Source organism: Onychomys torridus, chromosome 8, assembly GCF_903995425.1.
Source record: "Onychomys torridus chromosome 8, mOncTor1.1, whole genome shotgun sequence".
NCBI classification, from domain to species: Eukaryota; Metazoa; Chordata; class Mammalia; order Rodentia; family Cricetidae; genus Onychomys; species Onychomys torridus.
The window spans coordinates 51,187,074-51,205,434 of NC_050450.1; the positions used below are offsets into that span (position 1 = coordinate 51,187,074).

The 18,361-nt window shown below is 45.9% G+C and overlaps 1 protein-coding gene across 1 annotated transcript in view; it reads left to right on the forward strand.

Annotated features, from left to right (window-relative positions):
- LOC118588676 (Golgi apparatus membrane protein TVP23 homolog B-like) overlaps positions 1-11,054 on the forward strand; it is a 39,781-nt gene extending 28,727 nt beyond the window's left edge. The window contains 2 exon segments of the mRNA XM_036195238.1: positions 10,674-10,824; positions 10,884-11,054. Coding sequence (XP_036051131.1) covers positions 10,674-10,824; positions 10,884-11,054 — 322 coding nt within the window.
- Positions 11,055-18,361: the final 7,307 nt, after the last annotated feature.

An 18,361-nucleotide genomic window follows, 5' to 3' on the forward strand; every position in this document is an offset into this window, starting at 1 on the left:
ATAGCTATAAGAAGCATTAACTCACCAGTACATGACTATAATCCCAACACTTGGGAGGCTGAGGCAGGAGGATAGCAAATTTGAGGCCAGCCTGGGCTACATATCAAGATTCTGTGTCAATAAAATTAAGTCAAACCAAACCACTCCCTCCAAAGCTAACAACCACACAGGGTTATGGTCATGGTCATTAGAGGGGCCGGCTTGTCTCCCTCACCACTCACTGCCTTTGGATTCAGGGCTCACTTGAGAAACCATTGCAGACACCAGCTTCTCCCTTACTCTGAGAGTCTATCTTACTTTGCTATAACAGATGTTTGCTTTCTTTACCTCTAAGGGTACATTAGTGAGGACTAGGGGGAAGTCTCTGTCCTGGCGTCCTTTCCTGTTGCTGTGATACAGTGCCCTGAGAGAAGCAGCTTGGGAAGAAGAGTTCATTTCAGCTCACAATTCCAGAGTAGAACTCTCCACAGTGGGGAAGTGAAGGCAGCAGGGATCTGAAGCAGCTAGCCGCATCCACAGTCAAGAGTGGAGAGGAGAAAGAAGGCACACATGCATAGTCTCAGCTCTCCTTCCACAGTCCTAAGCAGCGCAGGACCCAAACCTAGGGAATGGCGTCACCCACTTTTAGGCTGGGTCTCTCACGACAACTCAGGTAGACAAAACTCCCACAGGCCAACCTGATGTAGCCAGCCCCTCATTAAGACTCTTCCCCAGTGATTGTAGATTGTGTCAAGTTAATGATTAAAAGTAGCCATCATTGTTGCATAGAATTATGATCATGGTGGTAACACTGGGTTTTCCATTTCACTGGAATGTTCCAGACCACTGATGAGTCCATGGTTTGTGTCTTGCTATGAGAAGTCAAGCAGTTTCAGACATTAAGCACTTGACAGACATGAATTTGACTCCTGGTTGAAAATGTTTATGCACTTTATCCTGCCGTTTGACAATGAGAAAAGAGAACCTGAAGATTTTCAGATGGGAGAGAATACTGTGCCTCATTCGCTTTGAAAATGCAAGTCATTTAAGAGATATAAACTTAAAAGTTTCTGTCCCCTGCTATGGGATCTAGGAGGAAAAGCCTTAGGGTCACGGTGTTCACTCCATCTTTGTCTGAGGCCGTGATGATCAAAATGAAGGAAATAGATAATTCTCAAAGAAGAAACACTTGATTGTTTTCACAAAGAACATTTTTAAAGCATAGTTTAAAATTCAGTTCACTTTTGGGGATATTTTTAGCCTCTTGAGAATGTTCCAGATTGTTGACTCAGTAAGCCCAGGCTCTTAAAAATGCATGTTTTCAGACTCCACAATGCAACATTGTCTCAGCTTCTTGCCATTGGAGACTGACTGTATTCTGAAGTCTGCCTTGGTTGCCTAGGGACTACTGTTCACAGCCTTTCCCAGCCCCAGACATGCCCTCCTCCCCAAATGTGATGAGAGAGCACGTTCCCAGCATAGTACAGAGAAAAGGGGACCCAGGAGTGGCATGTGAAAGAACAGAAGGCTACTGTGCTTCCGGCTCAGGGCCGAAAGGGCTTCTCATCTGATGAAATTTAGCATCCTATCCTCAGAGAGAAAGAAAGAAAGGCCCCAGGAGGAGAGGCACATGTCCGTGAGGTCCCAGTGATCCTATTTGCTCCTCTCCTTCAGCTTTCCAGCAGGGAGGGTGCGGTGGAGAGGTTGGTGCATTTCCCTTCTGACTTGCTGCAGTCTCTACTTGAGTATCTTTGGTGACCCACTTAGGTTTGTTCATAAGCAGTAAGTTGGAAGCACGGTGGCTGCTTCGGGAGCTGGAAGCAGGAGGTATAACTCAGTGTTCCCTAGTCTGGGCTACGTAACAAATAAAAGTGTATTCATTGCCTTCTCCAGGCTGTTTACAATTTACATGACTCTATAGACCCGGAAGTATAAATGGTTTGAGTTCCTGATGATGCAAAAGCCAACCTACATAACCATTCTGCTGTTCATGTTCATCATAGTGTTTGTACTGGCTAGTCTAATGTCACCTTGACACACAACTAGAGTTATCTGAAAGGAGGGAACCTTAATTGAGAAAATGCCCCCATAAGAAAGATCCGGCTTAAAGACACATTTTCTTTCTTTTTTTGGTTTTCCAAGACAGAGTTTTTCTGTGTATCTTTGGAGTCTGTCCTGGAGCTCGCTTTGTAGCCCAGGCTGGCCTCGAACTCACAGAGATCCGCCTGCCTCTGCCTCCCGAGTGCTGGGATTCAAGGCGTGCGTGCGCCACCACCGCCCGGCAGGACACATTTTCTTAATTAGTGACTGATGGCAGAGGGCCCAGCCTATTGTGGGTGGTGCCATCCCTGGGCTGGAGGTCCCGTCTTCTATAAGAAAGCAGACTGAGCAAGCCATGAGGGGCAAGCTAGTAACCCTTCCATGGCCTCTGCATCAGCTCTTGCCTCCAGGTTCCTGCCTTGTTTGAGTTCCTCTTCTGATTTCCTTCAGTGATGAACAGTGATATGAAAGTATAAACCGAATAAACACTTTTCTCCCTAACTTGCTTTTAGGTCACGGTGTTTCACCGCAGCAATAGCAACCTCAACTAAGACAGTGTTCAATAATAACTATTTTCCAGCTTTGGGTACTCCGCAGCGCCCTGGCACACCGCAGGGAGGCAAGGCTCAGCTATGATGTTTAGGAGGTTAGGCATATTAAATGCAATTTTGATTTAGGGTATCTTAAATTTACTGTGGGTCTATCAGGATAGAAACTGAGGACTACCTGACCTTCTACCTAGCTTCTCCCAGCGTCAGCAGGCACAGCAGAGAGGAGGACCCCCAATAGTTTGGGGACCAGGAAACATTATTTTCTTCTATCTGGCAGGACAGCAAAACCCTTCCTGTGAACCCCGAAACATTGCCTGGTTTGGGGGAGAACTGGTACTTTTGTAGTCTCCCAGTAGCCTTTGTCCCACTGAATTCTCTCAGGGGAGGCCCCATGCAGTATCAGGGTCATATGGAGACAGAGCCAGGGACCCAGGTCCCATAATTTCTAGGTTAGCAACAGAGCCTGCCAGGGTGCACCCGAAGCCTGTTTAAGGACATGTTATGTTGTGTATGAGAAATGTCCCCCACAGGCTTAGATATTTGAGCACTCAGTTCACAGTTAGTGGTGCTGTTTGGGGGAGCTTATGGGACTTTTAGGAGGTGGAGCCTTGCTGGAGGAAGTGTGTCACCCTCATTGGGGGTGGGCTGTGAAGGTTTATAGCCCACCCCACTTTAATTCACTCTCCCTGCTTTTTCTGCTGGTTGGAGATGTGATCTCAGCATCTTCCTCTGGCTACCCTAACACTATGCCTTCTTTGGCATTATGGACTCTCTCTCTGGAACTGTAAGCCAGAATAAACTCTTCCAAAAGTTGCTTTTGTCATGGTATCTTTTAACTGCAGCAACAAAATGTGTCTAATACAGGAAGGATCCCTGACGAAGGTTTTACAGATGCACCCAGTCAGTCTGCTCCATGCTCCATCCCCTGAACCTAGTCTCTTCTAAACCTTCCCTTCAGCCTGTCTCAAGGAGAGGGAAAAAAGGAGAGGAAGCTTTCAGGGTTTATCTTCGCTGACTCTCCCAATAGCCATTTTAACGAGTGATTCTCAAGTGGGTTCCCAGGACCAGTAGTTTCAGCATCATCTGGGGAAGTTCCTAGAGATGCAAACGACACTGTCCCATCCACCTCCCTAGGTCAGCCACTCTGGGGAAGAGGCACAGTGGACTGCATTTGAACAGGAAGTCCAAGTGGGCTTCCGAGAACCACTGTTCCAAATAACCGCAGATTAAGCCATAATCCATAGCCACAAAACTTCTCAGCTCTTCTATAATTGCTTGTTAAAGATATCAGATTAACTTTTACAAATTAGGCATTAAAGAGCCTAATGTGATACCAATGCTTAATAATATTCTACTAGACACTGAAAGTTTCTATCATTCACCCAGAGAGTTTTATTATGCAGTTTAAAATGGGAAACAAAGACTGTAACAATGGTGTATTTGCCATCAGAGCCAGTGCATTAATATAAACAGGGCCATTCTGATTTGGGGAAGGAGAGAATTGGCAACAATTTTCTGATGAGAGCAGAGCGATGGGGACCATTTTTTAAAAGCCCTCTTTAGCCTGGCTTATTTACTGTGTGGACACTTACATCACAGAACTATGGGAGCTTATCTGGCTGCTTTGTGTGCCGTCCATGTGCTCCAGGACCTCAAATGGGAAACTTAATGAGTTATGTTCTCAGCATTTCCAAAGCTGGAACAACAGCACAAAGTTCATGTCTTTAGCTCAAGGACACTGTCTTCCAAGACCACACAGTGAAACAGGATGATGAACCCTGACAGGTCTTTTTAAGCCCTTGGAATTTGCTCTTCTATTTTGCCATCACAAAAGATCTTCACTGTGGACCAAGAGCCTTTGATTAGTTTTCTATGACCCTGTTTCCTTGGTTATGAGATGCAGAAAGCTGCAGGTCTAAGGTCCCATGAGCTGTGAGTGTGGCCTCTCCCATCCTTTGAAAATGAAAACATCCAGTAATTCCGTAGTTTCATTTTTAGGGAAGATACATGAATCTGTAAACAACAACAACAACAACAACACCCCCCCCCCGGAAATTAGTGGAATTTTCCCATGGGCCTGCCCTGAGAAAATCTTTTCCAGGGTCCTGGGGAATATGCTGTGTCCCATGTGGGGTTATCTGAGGGAAAAGAATGTATGTACAGCATGCTTTTTTGTCTGTTTACTTTATTTCTCTAAGACAAAAATGCTGTCTCTACAGCTTCATTCCGTCCTCACATTCAGCCCTCTCGTACCTACTAACCCTGTCATCGTCCTAACTGAGCTCCTATGCTTTCAATCTCTGTCTTCAGCTCCTTCATCCTCCGTCTTTCCTCCCTCTTCTCCTCTCCTGACCTGATTCACCTACAATCTACAAGAGACTTTTCCTTGCTCCTCACTCCTTGGCCTGAGCCACCCTCTACCAGAGATCTGCCTTGTTCCTGCTTCTCTGGTCATGTGACTCTGCCTGGGCCAGGAGTTCCGCTCCAGTCTTTACTGTACCTGGTTGTGCAAAAAGCCCCATTGTCCCGAGTCCATTGCTTCTGAGCTTCATTTGCACAGGAAACAAAGCAATGCATCTACAGTCCGCCTGTCTCCTAGGGTCTGTAGGGGTGTTACCTAGTAGTAGCTGAATCTCTATAATATATTCTTGCGGTCCACTGTACCAAATGTTGCTCGAAGTTGGTGAATGGAAGTGAGCATTATCTCATCATTTCATTTGGGAACCTTCAGAGAAGGGACTCAACTTTTGGTGGCACACAGGCCATTTGGAGTTGGAATGGTAACTTTCTATCTTCAGACTTCTTTCCCCAAATCCTACGGAAGTAGAGGGCAGCACATCTGACCTCACCTTAAACTCCTGCTCTGGTCTTTGGTCCCTGGCCTTATCATCACCCTCTCTACCTCCTTCTCTGGACCTCTGCACTAGAATCTTTCCTAAAGCAAGGTGCATAGGAAGGCCAAGAGAGAGCCCCATGTCACTCGTTCTGAAGAACATTTTTTGACTTATAAGCTGGCTGTGGTAGCACAGGCCTATATTCTCAGCACTTGGGAGCTGAGGCAGTCGTGTTGTGAGTTTAAAGACACTGAGCTAGCCACACAGTGAGACCTTGTCTCAACATGAAGTAAATAATGTAAAACTTAATATAATAAAACAATTTCAAACATTCTGAACTGAGGAATGTCTTACTGTCTTGTTATATTGACTAGTGTACTAGTTATTTACAAGTGTACTAGTTATTTTATTGCTGTGGGAGAACACAGTAACCAAAAATGATCTATAGAAGACTTTATTTTGGCTTTTAGTGAGATAGATAGATAGATAGATAGATAGATAGATAGATAGATAGATAGACAGATAGATCCCATAATGGTGAGGAAGGCATGACAGCTAGTGGCCAGAGCAGGAAGCCAAGAGCTCCCTCCCAACAACACAAAGGAAGCAGAGATGGTCAACCGGAAGTGGGGCGGGGCTATAAACCCTCCAAGCCCACCTCTAGCAGTGCACTTCCTCCAGGAAGGCCGCACCTGTGAAAGGTTCTGTGACCTCTTCAAACAGTCCCACCAACTGGGGGCCAAGTATTTAAATACCTGAGTCTGGGGGGCGGGCATTTCTCATTCAAACTGTGACCATTCAAACAAGCTCTTTGCTCTCCTGCAGGCATAAAAAGCACAGGTGCAGTCTACGTCCATGTCAGCTGAGTTTTTATTGAAATGTGGCCGTCTAAACCGTGGCTGTCTAAACCGTGGCTGTCTAAACTGTGGCTGTCTTTCCTCTCCAGGAGCTTCAGCCTTCATGGTGAGAACTGGAGAGGGGCTGTTTATCCTAAGTTGAAGAACACCTGTCACGGCAAGTCAATGCCGGTCTCAAGCCTTCCCTTGTGTATTATTGTCACCTGGGCTGCTCCCACTGTCCCCTCCCCAAACCTATCCACAATCAAGCAATAAAATCTTGATATTGCAGCGTCTCTGAGCCTCCAGGTCCCCCTGACTGGCTAGTGCCAGACCCTCCTCCAGGTAGTGGTGTTCACACTGGGTAGGAGGAGAACCACAGATGAAAACCATCCTGAAGCCAGATCTAGAGAGAGACAGAGAAGCACTGTGGGCCAGAATCCTGGCCTCACCTTTTTAAATCATGCCTGTCCATTTTTGCTCATACATCCACAGTCACTATGTTTATTTATAGAGGCCAACAGCTACTACCACACTTTGTCAAAACCAGATGTTCAATAAATGAGATAAAACAAGCAGAAATATAAGTTAGAACAGCTTTTGTCCACAGCACAGCGAACCAGAGGCAAGATGGCAAGCGTTCCTCAGTTGGGACAGTATAGACCCTGAGGTGAATACTGGTGAGCAGGCTCTTGGCTTCTTCTTTTGAACAACTGGGATCCTGAATGGATTTGCAAAAGTAAAAAGAACACTTCAAAATGAAGCAACCGTGCAGATTAGAGGTGTTACCTGTCAAGATTGTGCCAGTGGGTAAGGGTACCCAAGGGCCGCAATTTCTGTCTGGGTTTTCCTTTTATGGGGTTCAAGAGGAAGAATTTAGTTACTAAGGAGTATAGTGAGGATGGTTCTCTGTTTTGACTGAGGCTTGGGTTACATAAACTGAGCATGACCCCTTTCATATGCATCTGATTTTAATCATATGCAAGCCCAATTATGCATAGACATAAGATGGTAAATAGGGGATTCCTCCTAAAAGGTTACTTGAACACAGTTTAACTGTACTGTTCATGCACCCAAAAATCAGTTCAGGCTGGCATGGCCCTTCTACCGTCAGAACTGGATATATTGAAAATATGTTTGAATAGAAACTGTCTAGTTTGATAGTCATTGGGGAGGAGAAACCCATTCCACTGTTCAGAGTTGGATGAATGAACAGCCTGACGGAGGTGCATAGTGAACTGATGCTTTGTAGTAGAAACAGGCCAGAGGAAGACAGGCGGAGAGAATGGCCATAGAAGACCTGACCAAGAAAGAGATCCTGAAAGATCTTCAAACACTACAACCACACCTTGTCCTGTCCATGTTTCTAGGTTGTTTTGAGGTAAATTTCCTGGTCCCAAAGCAAAGTTACGTAAGAGAGTGGTTCAGTATATAGTAATGATTTGAGTACCATGGGAAGTGCAGGGGGGCAGATAAGGGACTCAGGAATAGGACAGCCAGGGTGGGATCCCTAGCTCCCCAAGGAGCAGGAGTACTGCTCCTGACCAGGTAGGAAAAAAGCACACAAGTACCTCAGGTCTGGGGCAGCTGGTATAGTAACAGGTCTGAGCTGATGGCTGTGGGGGATGGGACAAAGGTCATAGCTGTCCACATTATTAGTTCCCCATCTCCAGGGTGGTGAGCAGGACCAGCTGGAGGACCCAAGGCTAGTCCCCACCAGCACAGAGAGAAGCTGTCTCAGATAGGGTTTCTATTGCTGTGAAGAGACACCACAATCACGACAACTCTTATAAAGGAAAACATTTAGTTGGATGGCTTACAGTTCAGAGGTTCAGTCCATTATCATCACGATGGAGCATAATGGCATGAAGGCATGGGAATGGAGGAGCTGAGAGTTCACCTCTTACAGGCAACAGGAAGTGAACTGTCTCACTGGGTATGGCTTGAGCAAATATGAGACCTCAAAGCCTGTTTCCACAGTGACACACTTCCTCCAACAAGACTATACCTACTTCAACAAGGCCACACCTTCCAATAGTGCCACTCACTATGCGCTTAGGGGGATCCATTGCATTCAGATTGCTACAGATGCCTTGGATTTTCTACAAATGCAATCCATCCTCTGGACAGATAAAATAACCTGGGGTAGAAGTAGCAGTTCTGGGAGTCAAGTAGAGATAAACTGGTTCTAGAACTCATGCTTCTAACCACTAGAAGTCACTGCCCAAGATCGGAAGGGGAATTGGTAGCTTCCTGTGCTGGCTAATTTTATGTCAACTTGACATAAGCTAGCGTCACTAGAGAAGAGGGAGCCTAAACTGAGAAAATGCCTCCATGAGATTGGGCAGTAAGGCAAGCCTGTAGGGCATTTTCCTAACTAGTGATTGCTTGGGGCAGGCCCAGCCCATAGTGGGTTATATCATCCCTGGGTTTGTGGTCCTGGGTTCTATAAGAAAGCAGGCTGAGCAAGCCTGGAAGAGCAAGCCAGTAAGCAACATTCCCTCCATGGCCTTTCAGTTCCTGCCTCCAGGTTCCTGTCCTGTTTGAGTTCCTGTCATGACTTCCTTTGATGAACAGTGTGATGTGGGAGCATAAGCCAAATAAACCCTTTCTTCCCATGTTGCATTTTGTCATGGTGTTTTATCACAGCAATAATAACCTGGACTAAGACGCTACCCCAGTTTACTCCCTGCCCAAGCTCCCTTCCCACCCAGAGGCTCACCAGTAGTTGTGTCTTTTGGGTCAACATTCTCAGATGTCTTGAAACAACTAGTAGTCCTGATAAATTGACATAGGACTGTTTTTCCTGCCTAATGGGACATGTTTTCTCTAACAAGAGAATAAAAGGTGTGAGACTACAGTTCCAAGTATGTCTTACTACTCCCTCTTTGGTGCTGGGAACATATCTGCATTGAATGTTTGTGTTGTGTCGGGTGTGGTTTGCCCAAAGGCCCATGTGCTGGAAGCTTGGTTCTTAGTGGGGTGATGGGGACGTGGTGGGGTCTTTAGAAGGTGGTGCTTAGGTAGTTCACAGACTGGCCTCTTTGTTCTGGCTTCCTATGTGACCATGCACTGTCTCTCTTTTGCATCTATCTCCCCATGAGGTGATGTAGCCAAGAGATGTAGGCAGAGTTTTTCTGTGTCCCGGCAGTGGCTCCCAAATAACCAGAGACTTAATATTAATTATAAATGCTTGGCTGATAGCTTAGGCCTGTCTCCAGCCAGGTCTTACAACTTAAATTAACCATTTCCATTAATCTATATGCTGCTCTGAGGCTCGTTTACCTCATCTAGGGACTTCTCATGTTACTTCTTCTGTGTCTGGCTCAAGACTCCTCAAACTCCTTCCTTCTTCCCCAGTATTCTCTGCCCCCAAAATCCTACCTAGCTACCAGCCAATCAGCTCTTTTATCAACAAAGAGCAACACATTTTCACAGTGTACAGAAGGATTATTCCTCAGCAAAGGGGTTCTCATCTGTGCTGTTTGGATTTTCAGTCTCCAAAGATGTGAGACAAATAAAACTCTTATTCTTTTAAGTATCCAGCCTCAGTCATTTTTGTTACCGTAACAAGAGTGGCCCAACCTATTCATGATGTTGACTTACAGGAGTATCAGTTTCCTTCTTTGCTCCCCTCTAAATGCCAATGGAAACAATTTCCATATTTTAGTCCCTCAAGAGACCACTAAAAGTGAAGGAGATGGGAAGAAAAGCCCTTCATAAAGCACAGCAAACCACTGTGCCTTATTGAAAGGAAATGCTGCCCTTCATTTTAAAGAGATTTAAAAGGTGATTTATTGCACCTTAAATACATTTTCTGGGGGCTGGAGAGACGGTTCTGTGGTTATGAGCACTTGTTCTTGCATTGGACCCAGGCTCAGTTGCCAGCACCTGCTAGGGCAGCTCACAACTATCTCTAATGCCAGTTCTGGGGATCTGATGCCCTCTTACATCCACTGTGGGTAGGCCATGCACATGGTGCGCACACAGACAAGCAAGTTAAAACAACAACAAAAGAATGCATTATCTGGGGCTGGGTCTCTAGCTCAGAGGTAGAGTTCTTGCTCAGTATTGCAAGGCCCTGGGTTCTGTTTCTAGCATCCGGCCTGTCCAGAGAATGCATTGGTGCTTTCTAAATATATTGGTGCTTTCTAAAACGACCTAACGTCTTCACTCTCAACTCTTCAACATGAACCCCACTCGAAACCTTACCCTGTGCCCTTCAACAAAGCCCTTGAGTTTCATTTCTTATTCAAGTGAATCTTAGCTCAGAAACCGAAGTTCCAGGGCTGCGACACAGGCCTCCACTTACACCTTCGATCTTTACTGCCTGCTGCTCCTGTGTCCCCTACCCCAGGGAGCTGACAAAGACTAAGGTGTCAGGAGAGAAAGTGTCAGGGCACAGAATCTTGCTAAAATCTTCCTTCCTGTAGGTGCCTGCGCATGAAGCCCTGGGCTGGAAGAGTCCCTGCTCCTGGGCCGGCTGGCGTACTCAGCCAGTCCTGCTTTGCTGGAGCTTGGACGGTGTTCGGGCTGCACACAGCTGTCAGACCTGGTTTTTCCGTGCTCCTCTGGCGGCTCCAGGTTGGGCCTCCTCCCCTGGCGCTGGAACTCCATTCCTGGCTGCCTCTTAACCTCCCCAGCCCCTGCATTCCCCCGCCGCCAACAGATTTGACTCCACTTCCAAGACCTGGCATAACCCGCCGTCTTCACAGCCTCCACGCCACCCTGGAAATGCTCCCAATAACATTGCCCTAACCGCAGTGGGAGCTTTCGTCTCCGCGTCCCTTCCTTTGAGTTCTTCTACTGACTAGGTGTCGCCAAGCCGGACCCTTACAAGTTAATTTGCCGAGTCCCGAGTTTCCTTTAGCGAACACAAGCGGGGATGCCAAAATCTCTGCCCTTCAAAGAATGTGATGTTAAAAACCGCCCAGCTGGGTCTCAGACTGTAATTAAAGAGAAAAAAAGGGGGAGGGAGGAGAGGGAAGAAAAAGAAAAGACACCAAAGAGCGGAGGCTGTGAATGAACCCAAGAGGGCTCTCCAGACGCGCCGTTAAGTCTTCAGTCCCGTGCAAGGACTGAAGCGTTCTGATTTACACAGTTTTTTGTTCTTGTTTTTGTTTTCTCCCAGATAACCTGAATTTTTCCAACAGAGCCTTTTGCTTATAGGAAATCAGTCCTGCCCCACCTTCACCGCCTCCTCCCCTTCTTCTGGAGGCTTCTGGAAGCTGCCGGCAGATGGCGCCAGCCTGCATGTTTTTTGTTTTTTTTGTTTTTTTTTCTCTCCTTGTTGGCCCTGGGAGCCAGAAAGGGAGGTGGGGGGAGAGGTCCGAAGTCAGAAGAACGCTGAGCCCAGGCCAAGATTTCTTCTGGCATCTGGAATGCATTAAAAACAGCCCACAGAGCTGAATATAATTCTCCTTCGAAGAGAGTGGGGTGGGGAGAGAGAGAAGAGGGAGAGAGGAAGGGCAGAGGAAAACGGGGCGGGGGACGGGACGTGCAGAGGTGTCCATGGGTCATACTGAAAAAGATATGCCTCCCCTCTCCTCTCACTTGACCATGCCAGCTTCCAGCATTTTAGTTCTAGGTGGACAGGGCGATGTGGTTGGGAGGAGGGAGGAAGCAACAAGCTGAGGATTCTAACTCAGAAGGGCAGGATGGGATTCCCAGCGTTCTCCCGCCAGCTCCTCCTCACTGGCAAAGAGGTATCTCCTGGGGGCGGGGGCACCTCCTCTGCACACAGCCCTGTCAGCTTAGGGCATGACATGCCCATCATTATCAGGTGACTCATTGGTAAGGCCCAGCAGGTTGAATTCCGGGGATTAGCCAGCCCTTCACTATCACTGACTCAATCCTCCAACTCCCAGTTCAATTTCACGTTTCATTTTCTTCTGGGCCTTGATGAAAAGTTTTTAATGGTTGCTCAGTTCCACCACTTAGTGTTTGCAGGCGCTGTATGACAGCGGGGCCAGCTCTGAGTGAGGCCAGAGATTCTGGAGGGCAAGTTATCTGGGAGTGAGGCAGTTGAACATCAACGGTGATCAGTCTCAGGTTTGGGGGACGGGGCTTCTTCCTACTTCTACCAAAGGACACCCATTCGGCTGGCTGGGAGAGGGCTGGGCTGATTTGTGCAGCTCTGTCCACAGCCATGCTGTACTTCTCCACCTAACTCACCATTTCTACCTCAAGTCTACTGCTACTGGCTGCAAACCATGGATGACCACATGGATTCCTGTTGCTCCTGATGGTGATCTTAACTGAAATGTGCAAAAGAGAGGGTGCGGAGCTATGGGTCAGAACGACCAGGCCAGGCTAAGCTGCCTGTGGGTGTGGTTTGTCTCTCACAGATGCAGGTTTTGAGGATTTGATGCCAGTATGCAGTAAGGGGAGGTGATGTGGAAACCTTAGGTGTGGCCTAGTGAGAGGGCCACCAGTGTGTGGTTTGTCCACCAACATGAAGGCATCCACCATGAAGCCTACACTAGATGCTGATGCCCTGCCCTCAAACCTTTGGAACTTTCAACTAAAATCTTACTTTCCTTAAGAAAGTATGCAGTCACGAGTGTTTTGTTTTAACTACCGACAATTAACTAGTACAACCACACTGTCAGGCTATCTAATTCCCATGATTATGCTGAGCTTAATCAAGGAGACAGTGTAATGATACGGCATGTGGGAGGCCATGGCAGGTTTTGGACCAAGGTACCCCCTGCGGGTGAGACACACCATGCATGTGGGGTGCAGCGGCAGATGACAGTGCATCATCCACAGATCCATGTTTATTTGGGGATTTGGGGAGAGGGAATGGAGGGAAGGAGACAGAGAGGATAGGGAGAGGGAGGGAGAGAGAGAGAGAGAGAGAGAGAGAGAGAGAGAGAGAGAGAGAGAACTGAGAACTACCTCTGGCAAGGAGGGGGGGCAGAGATGGGGAAGGGGAGGGTTTTTTCCCTCTTAAGGGGGTTTTAACGTACGATGACATCAGGACGCTGGTCGGGTCTCCAAGGGGCAGGTCAGACTATAGGCCACCATGAATTGTGTCTTCACATACAATGGCTACCAACCGGGCCTTAGAATTCTCCACACAGCTGAGTGACACAGCTGAGCTCCAGCCTGACCTTGGAGCCCCGGACCACTTTCTTGCCATTAAAATCCTGCCACCCACCCTCCTGGCTTTTCCAGCTCTGTCCTCACCATCAGCCCCCTCAGGCCATCTCACCCTCCTGAGCTCCACCTCCTCTCTCTGTCTGACAGGGCTTCTTTTCATGTTCCCTCTGGGGTCAACACAAAGTGGTGGTTGACATTGCAGACTGGAGCCAGTGCAATGGGTCAGATCCTGCCCTCCGCTGTATGATTTGAGTCCATTGTGCGAGCTACCATGGCCTCAGTTTCTTCATAGGAAAAATGGGATAACAGTAGTAGCTAGGCATTGGGCTGAGGGCTGAGTTGACACACACTGTTTACAAGGGGCAAGCCACTGATAACTGTTAATAGCTTCCCTTCTCTCAAATCTGGTTGTCTTCAGGAAGTTCCTTCAGGAAGGAATGTGGGTGGCTGTGTTAGTCCGTGTCTGGCCCTCTAGACTAATAGTTTCCAAATAGGGAGGTATGCACCCCATAAGGTACCCAGACACTTTTTATGGGGGAGCAGGGGACTTGATTTTCTGTGCAGGGTTTCCCCATATATTGACCAAAGTCCATGACCACTACACTACATTTCCCAGCCTCCCTTGCAGGACTGCATTCTGTGTGATGTCATGAGGGCCTCTGTAATGTCAGAGTGCTGTGCCCTCCAGGTCTGCTCTTAAGTTCCCATGTATGGTCCAGCCCTCAAGGCTGGCTCCTTCGCTGTCGATGCTGAGCTGGACTCCGGCACTTCACCATCTTTCATTTGGTTGGAGAGGACTCCAAAGTCCCGAGAGAGGGAAGCACCTGAGACAGAAGGATCCTCCATCTTCCAAAGAATGAGAGAGACAACTCCAACCTAAGGAAGACATAAACTTTATCTCATTAAGCTCATAAAATTTATTATTCTATTCCAAGTCAACTTGTGTTAAAATTTATTTTGCAACATTATGTTTTTTTCTTATGCTATACATGTTTCAATAGAGAAGAGAGATACAGCAGTTTATATTTACAATTCAATGCCCAACATTTTGTTTTGTTTTTGTTTGGTTTGGTTTTTGAGACAAGGTTTCTCTGTGTGGTTTGGGAGCCTATCCTGGAACTCACTTTGTAGATCAGGCTGGCCTCGAACTCACAGAGATCTGCCTGCCTCTGCCTCCCGAGTGCTGGGATTAAAGACGTGGGCCACCACCACCTGGCATAATGCCTAACATTTTAATAACACATGAATGGAACACTTGGGATTGTTTCTCCATTGTATTTGTGTGACTTAAATCCTTACTCAAGCCAGTGCCCACAAGACTGGAGGCCCTTGGCCACATCTCACTTTCAGAAACACCCTGCCATTTCTTAACTTTTAGCTGTGGCCTGCTGTCACCTGAAGAAAGTACAGGGAAAATGAACAAGAAAGCAAGCAAGTAAATCATTTTGTAAAGGATGGTAACTGGGTTGGAGGACTAACTTAGAATGGTCTATGGAAAGTAGAGTAACTATGTTTGACAATAATTAACTGGCTATTTCAAAATAGTAGTTATCAGAGGGGATTTTGAATGTTCCCCACTCAAAGAAATGATAGCTCTTTAAGGAGTTGGCTTCTGTCAACTGCCCCATCTAGTCATTGCAGTATGATGATATCACACTAGATACCATTAAAATTTAATATGTGCCAATAAAAATGTAAAAAGACAATGTTAGCAATGGAGGAAAGCAGACTAGGATCAGAACACTGGAGTTTTACCTCCAATTCTAACTGAACTTGGTAACCATGGGCATCCATCCGAGTCCGTATCTCCAGAATTTGGTTGCCCTGCTGGGCGGTTCTAAAGCACTTCTTAGCTCTTTGATGGACTCTGTGGTCTGCTGGTTCAAGTGGGTGTGAGCCTTGTTTGGGACTAAGCCTTCAAGAATGGCTTTAAAGCAACCAAGGTCAAGTCCCACCTGTGGCTGCAGCTGCTCCCTCAGAAGCATTTCTTAGCTGCTCTCTGGGAATTTCCCTCTGCAAGGAACATTTCAGACTGGACCTGTCTGAGGCCTTTCTTCTTCTATTGAGAGGACTCCACGGGTCCTCTGAATGCTAACTGCTTGTAGCTCTCTTCCCAGTTCCTGGCCCCACACTACTTCCTCTAAAGAAAATTCTTGTGTTTCTAAAGACCCCAACGCCCAAGCTGCCTGTTCCAAGGCAATGTTCTGAATTACAGATGTTTGTTCTCAAGGGCCTCCTAATGTCTCTGAGGCCAGCGTGCTCCTGGCACAGCCGTGGAGTGTGTGTTCATATGCTAGTTAGGACCAACGCCAAAGAAAGAGTGGCTGGCCTCAGGGCTGGGGTTTTAATGGTGTGATGTTAGAGCCTTCAGGGTGAGCATTTCCTCTTCTGTGTTTTGACCAATCTGCAGATTAAAAAAAAAAAACCAAAAACAAAAAACCATCTTTCCATGAGACTTAAGTGTAGTTAGAGTTTTCCTGCCTGTCCCATAGTCAGGACAAATATCTCTCACCCACCAGGCCCATAGATGCTCAGATCCAACCAAGTAAACACACAGAAACTTATATTGCTTACAAACTGTATGGCCGTGGCAGGCTTCTTGTTATCTACTTCTTCTATCTTAAATTAACCCATTTCTGTTAGTCTATACTTCGCCACATGGCTTGTGGCTTACCAGTACCTTATTTCTTTCTTGTCATGGCGGCGAGCTTCTCTCCAGGTTCCACCAAGCCCCCGCGGTCCCACAACCTACGTATAAAATAATCATACAGACACTTATATTATTTAAACTGCTTGGCCATTAGCTCAGGCCTACCATTGTCTAGCTCTTACTCTTATATTCAGCCCATTTCTGTTAGTCTATGCTTTGCCACATGGCTTGTGGCTTATCGGTGTCTTTACATGTTGCTTCTCATGGCAGCGGCTGGCAGTGTCTGTCCTCCTCAGCCTTCTACCTCCCACAGTTCTCCTCTCTGCTTGTCCCGCCTATATTTCCTGCCTGGCTACTGGCCAATCAGCATTTTATTTATACAGAGCACTTCCCCTTTTCTTTTTTGTTAAAAAAGGAAGGTTAACTTTCACATAGTAAAATTACAGATAACAAAACAATTATCAAGCAAGAATTACAGTTATAATATTAAAGATTAATATAATATTAAACATCCTTATTTGTGAGTTTAAGGTTTTATATCTAACTTATCTTTTATCATAACTGAGGAAATTATATCTATCTAGTCTTCAACTACATCAAAGACCTCAGAAAGATATAATATTACCTGAGAACTGGGAGAAGGATGCAAGCAACTTTCAGGAGTCTTGCAGGGTAGACAGAGACAGCTGGCAGCCTGGACAGTCACCTAATGTTCCTTTGTAAAGTTGGGGCATTTGTCTTCAGCCCACAGGGCTAGAGTCTCTTGGTCACTTCTCTCAGTGTCCTGTAGAATGTCTGGCAGTTTCCTCTTCGAAGCAGGAACCTGAAGGACCATTTTGTCAAGCAAAGTTTAGTGGTCACCTTCCAATGGGTCCTGCATATCCAGTTGATCAGGCAGTCCGGGCAAGAACAGTTTCTTGCCCAAATGGCTATTTTTGCCAAGGTAAAGATAAGATATGAAGTGTCTTCAATGCCCATCCTCCTCTCTGAAGTAAATCAGTGCTTCCAGGAGCAGAAATGTCTCACTGTCTAGAAAGTCTAAATTTTAAAAATATTTTAAATGCCATATTCTGTAGGTCTTTGAAGTATTTGAAGATTACCTATCTATCTGAAATATCTCTGTGTATACCTAGAAGACTTAACTGACATGGCTACGAGTATGATTATCATAATATCATAATATTAATTATTAATCTATTTTTAATTATCCATTACAATTTTAAATGAGCTATACAAGCATAATACCTTAAACAAGAGTAGAAATATACACACAGTATAACAAAATTAACTTTAAGTTTGTATCAATAGACAAAAATCTATACCAATGTAAAACATTTTAAACAAGTTGTTGCTCTTTAGAAGTAAGTTCCTTAATCTACCCTTTCAGACTATTATATCTATATCATATCCCTTTTTCTTCTTTAGAAAGAGATTGCATTATAATCAACCTGTTTTAAATAAAAATATTGTTTTTTTCTCTGTCCCACACCAGAGGGCTCTTCTGATTTGGGACACAAGAATCTCTTAACCTTTTCTTTTAACAATGTGCTTGGGTTTAGAGAAGGAGTGAGCCAATTTCATCTCCAAAGCCAGCTGGGAATTTGGGCGTAGTTTTTCTTACTACTTCCTGTTAGAGGGGGGCGGTGTATCTTCTGGGGACACAGAGAAAATTTTAGGATTATGGAGTAGTCTGTGAGGGTAAACCTCTGAGCCAGTTGCCTTGAAACCATTCTGGATGTTGGATCATCTGGGCCATGGTGTCATCAGAGACCTTTCAGGTGGTCTTGGCTGATCAAACCTGATGTATCTTAATCTGGAACCAATCCATAGCCTCTGGCTTTCTGTGGAAACAAAAGAAGAGACTCCTTTCCAAAGCAACATATCCTTATATCCAAATTTTGAAGTCAAGGTACCTTTAACATTTACATTTTTGTTTAACTCAACAGCTTTTATGATCAAATCTTTTTCTGTAGTTAAAAATTCCAAAGGCAACATAAACCAGATTCTCTGTGTAATATCTATCTTTGTAAGACTGAAACGCCACTGTGGCTGCTGGCTCTGCCCACCTCAGCTTCCCAACATGGCGGTGGTACAGTTTATCGCCAGCTCTGGGTCTGGAGCCATGTGTACCATCAACTATCAGAAGCAGTTCTGTCAAAGCAGCACATAGCCCAGAAACTTTTTTTTTTTTTTTAACTAGCAAAGCAGAGTAAAGTGCCGCTTGTAGATTCCTCATTCCTGCCACACTGCAGGTCAGACACACACACACACACACACACACACACACACACACACACACACACGCCAGGTCAGACACACGCCAGGAACCTGCCATAGTAGCTCAAACCGGCAGGCTGCTGCTAACTT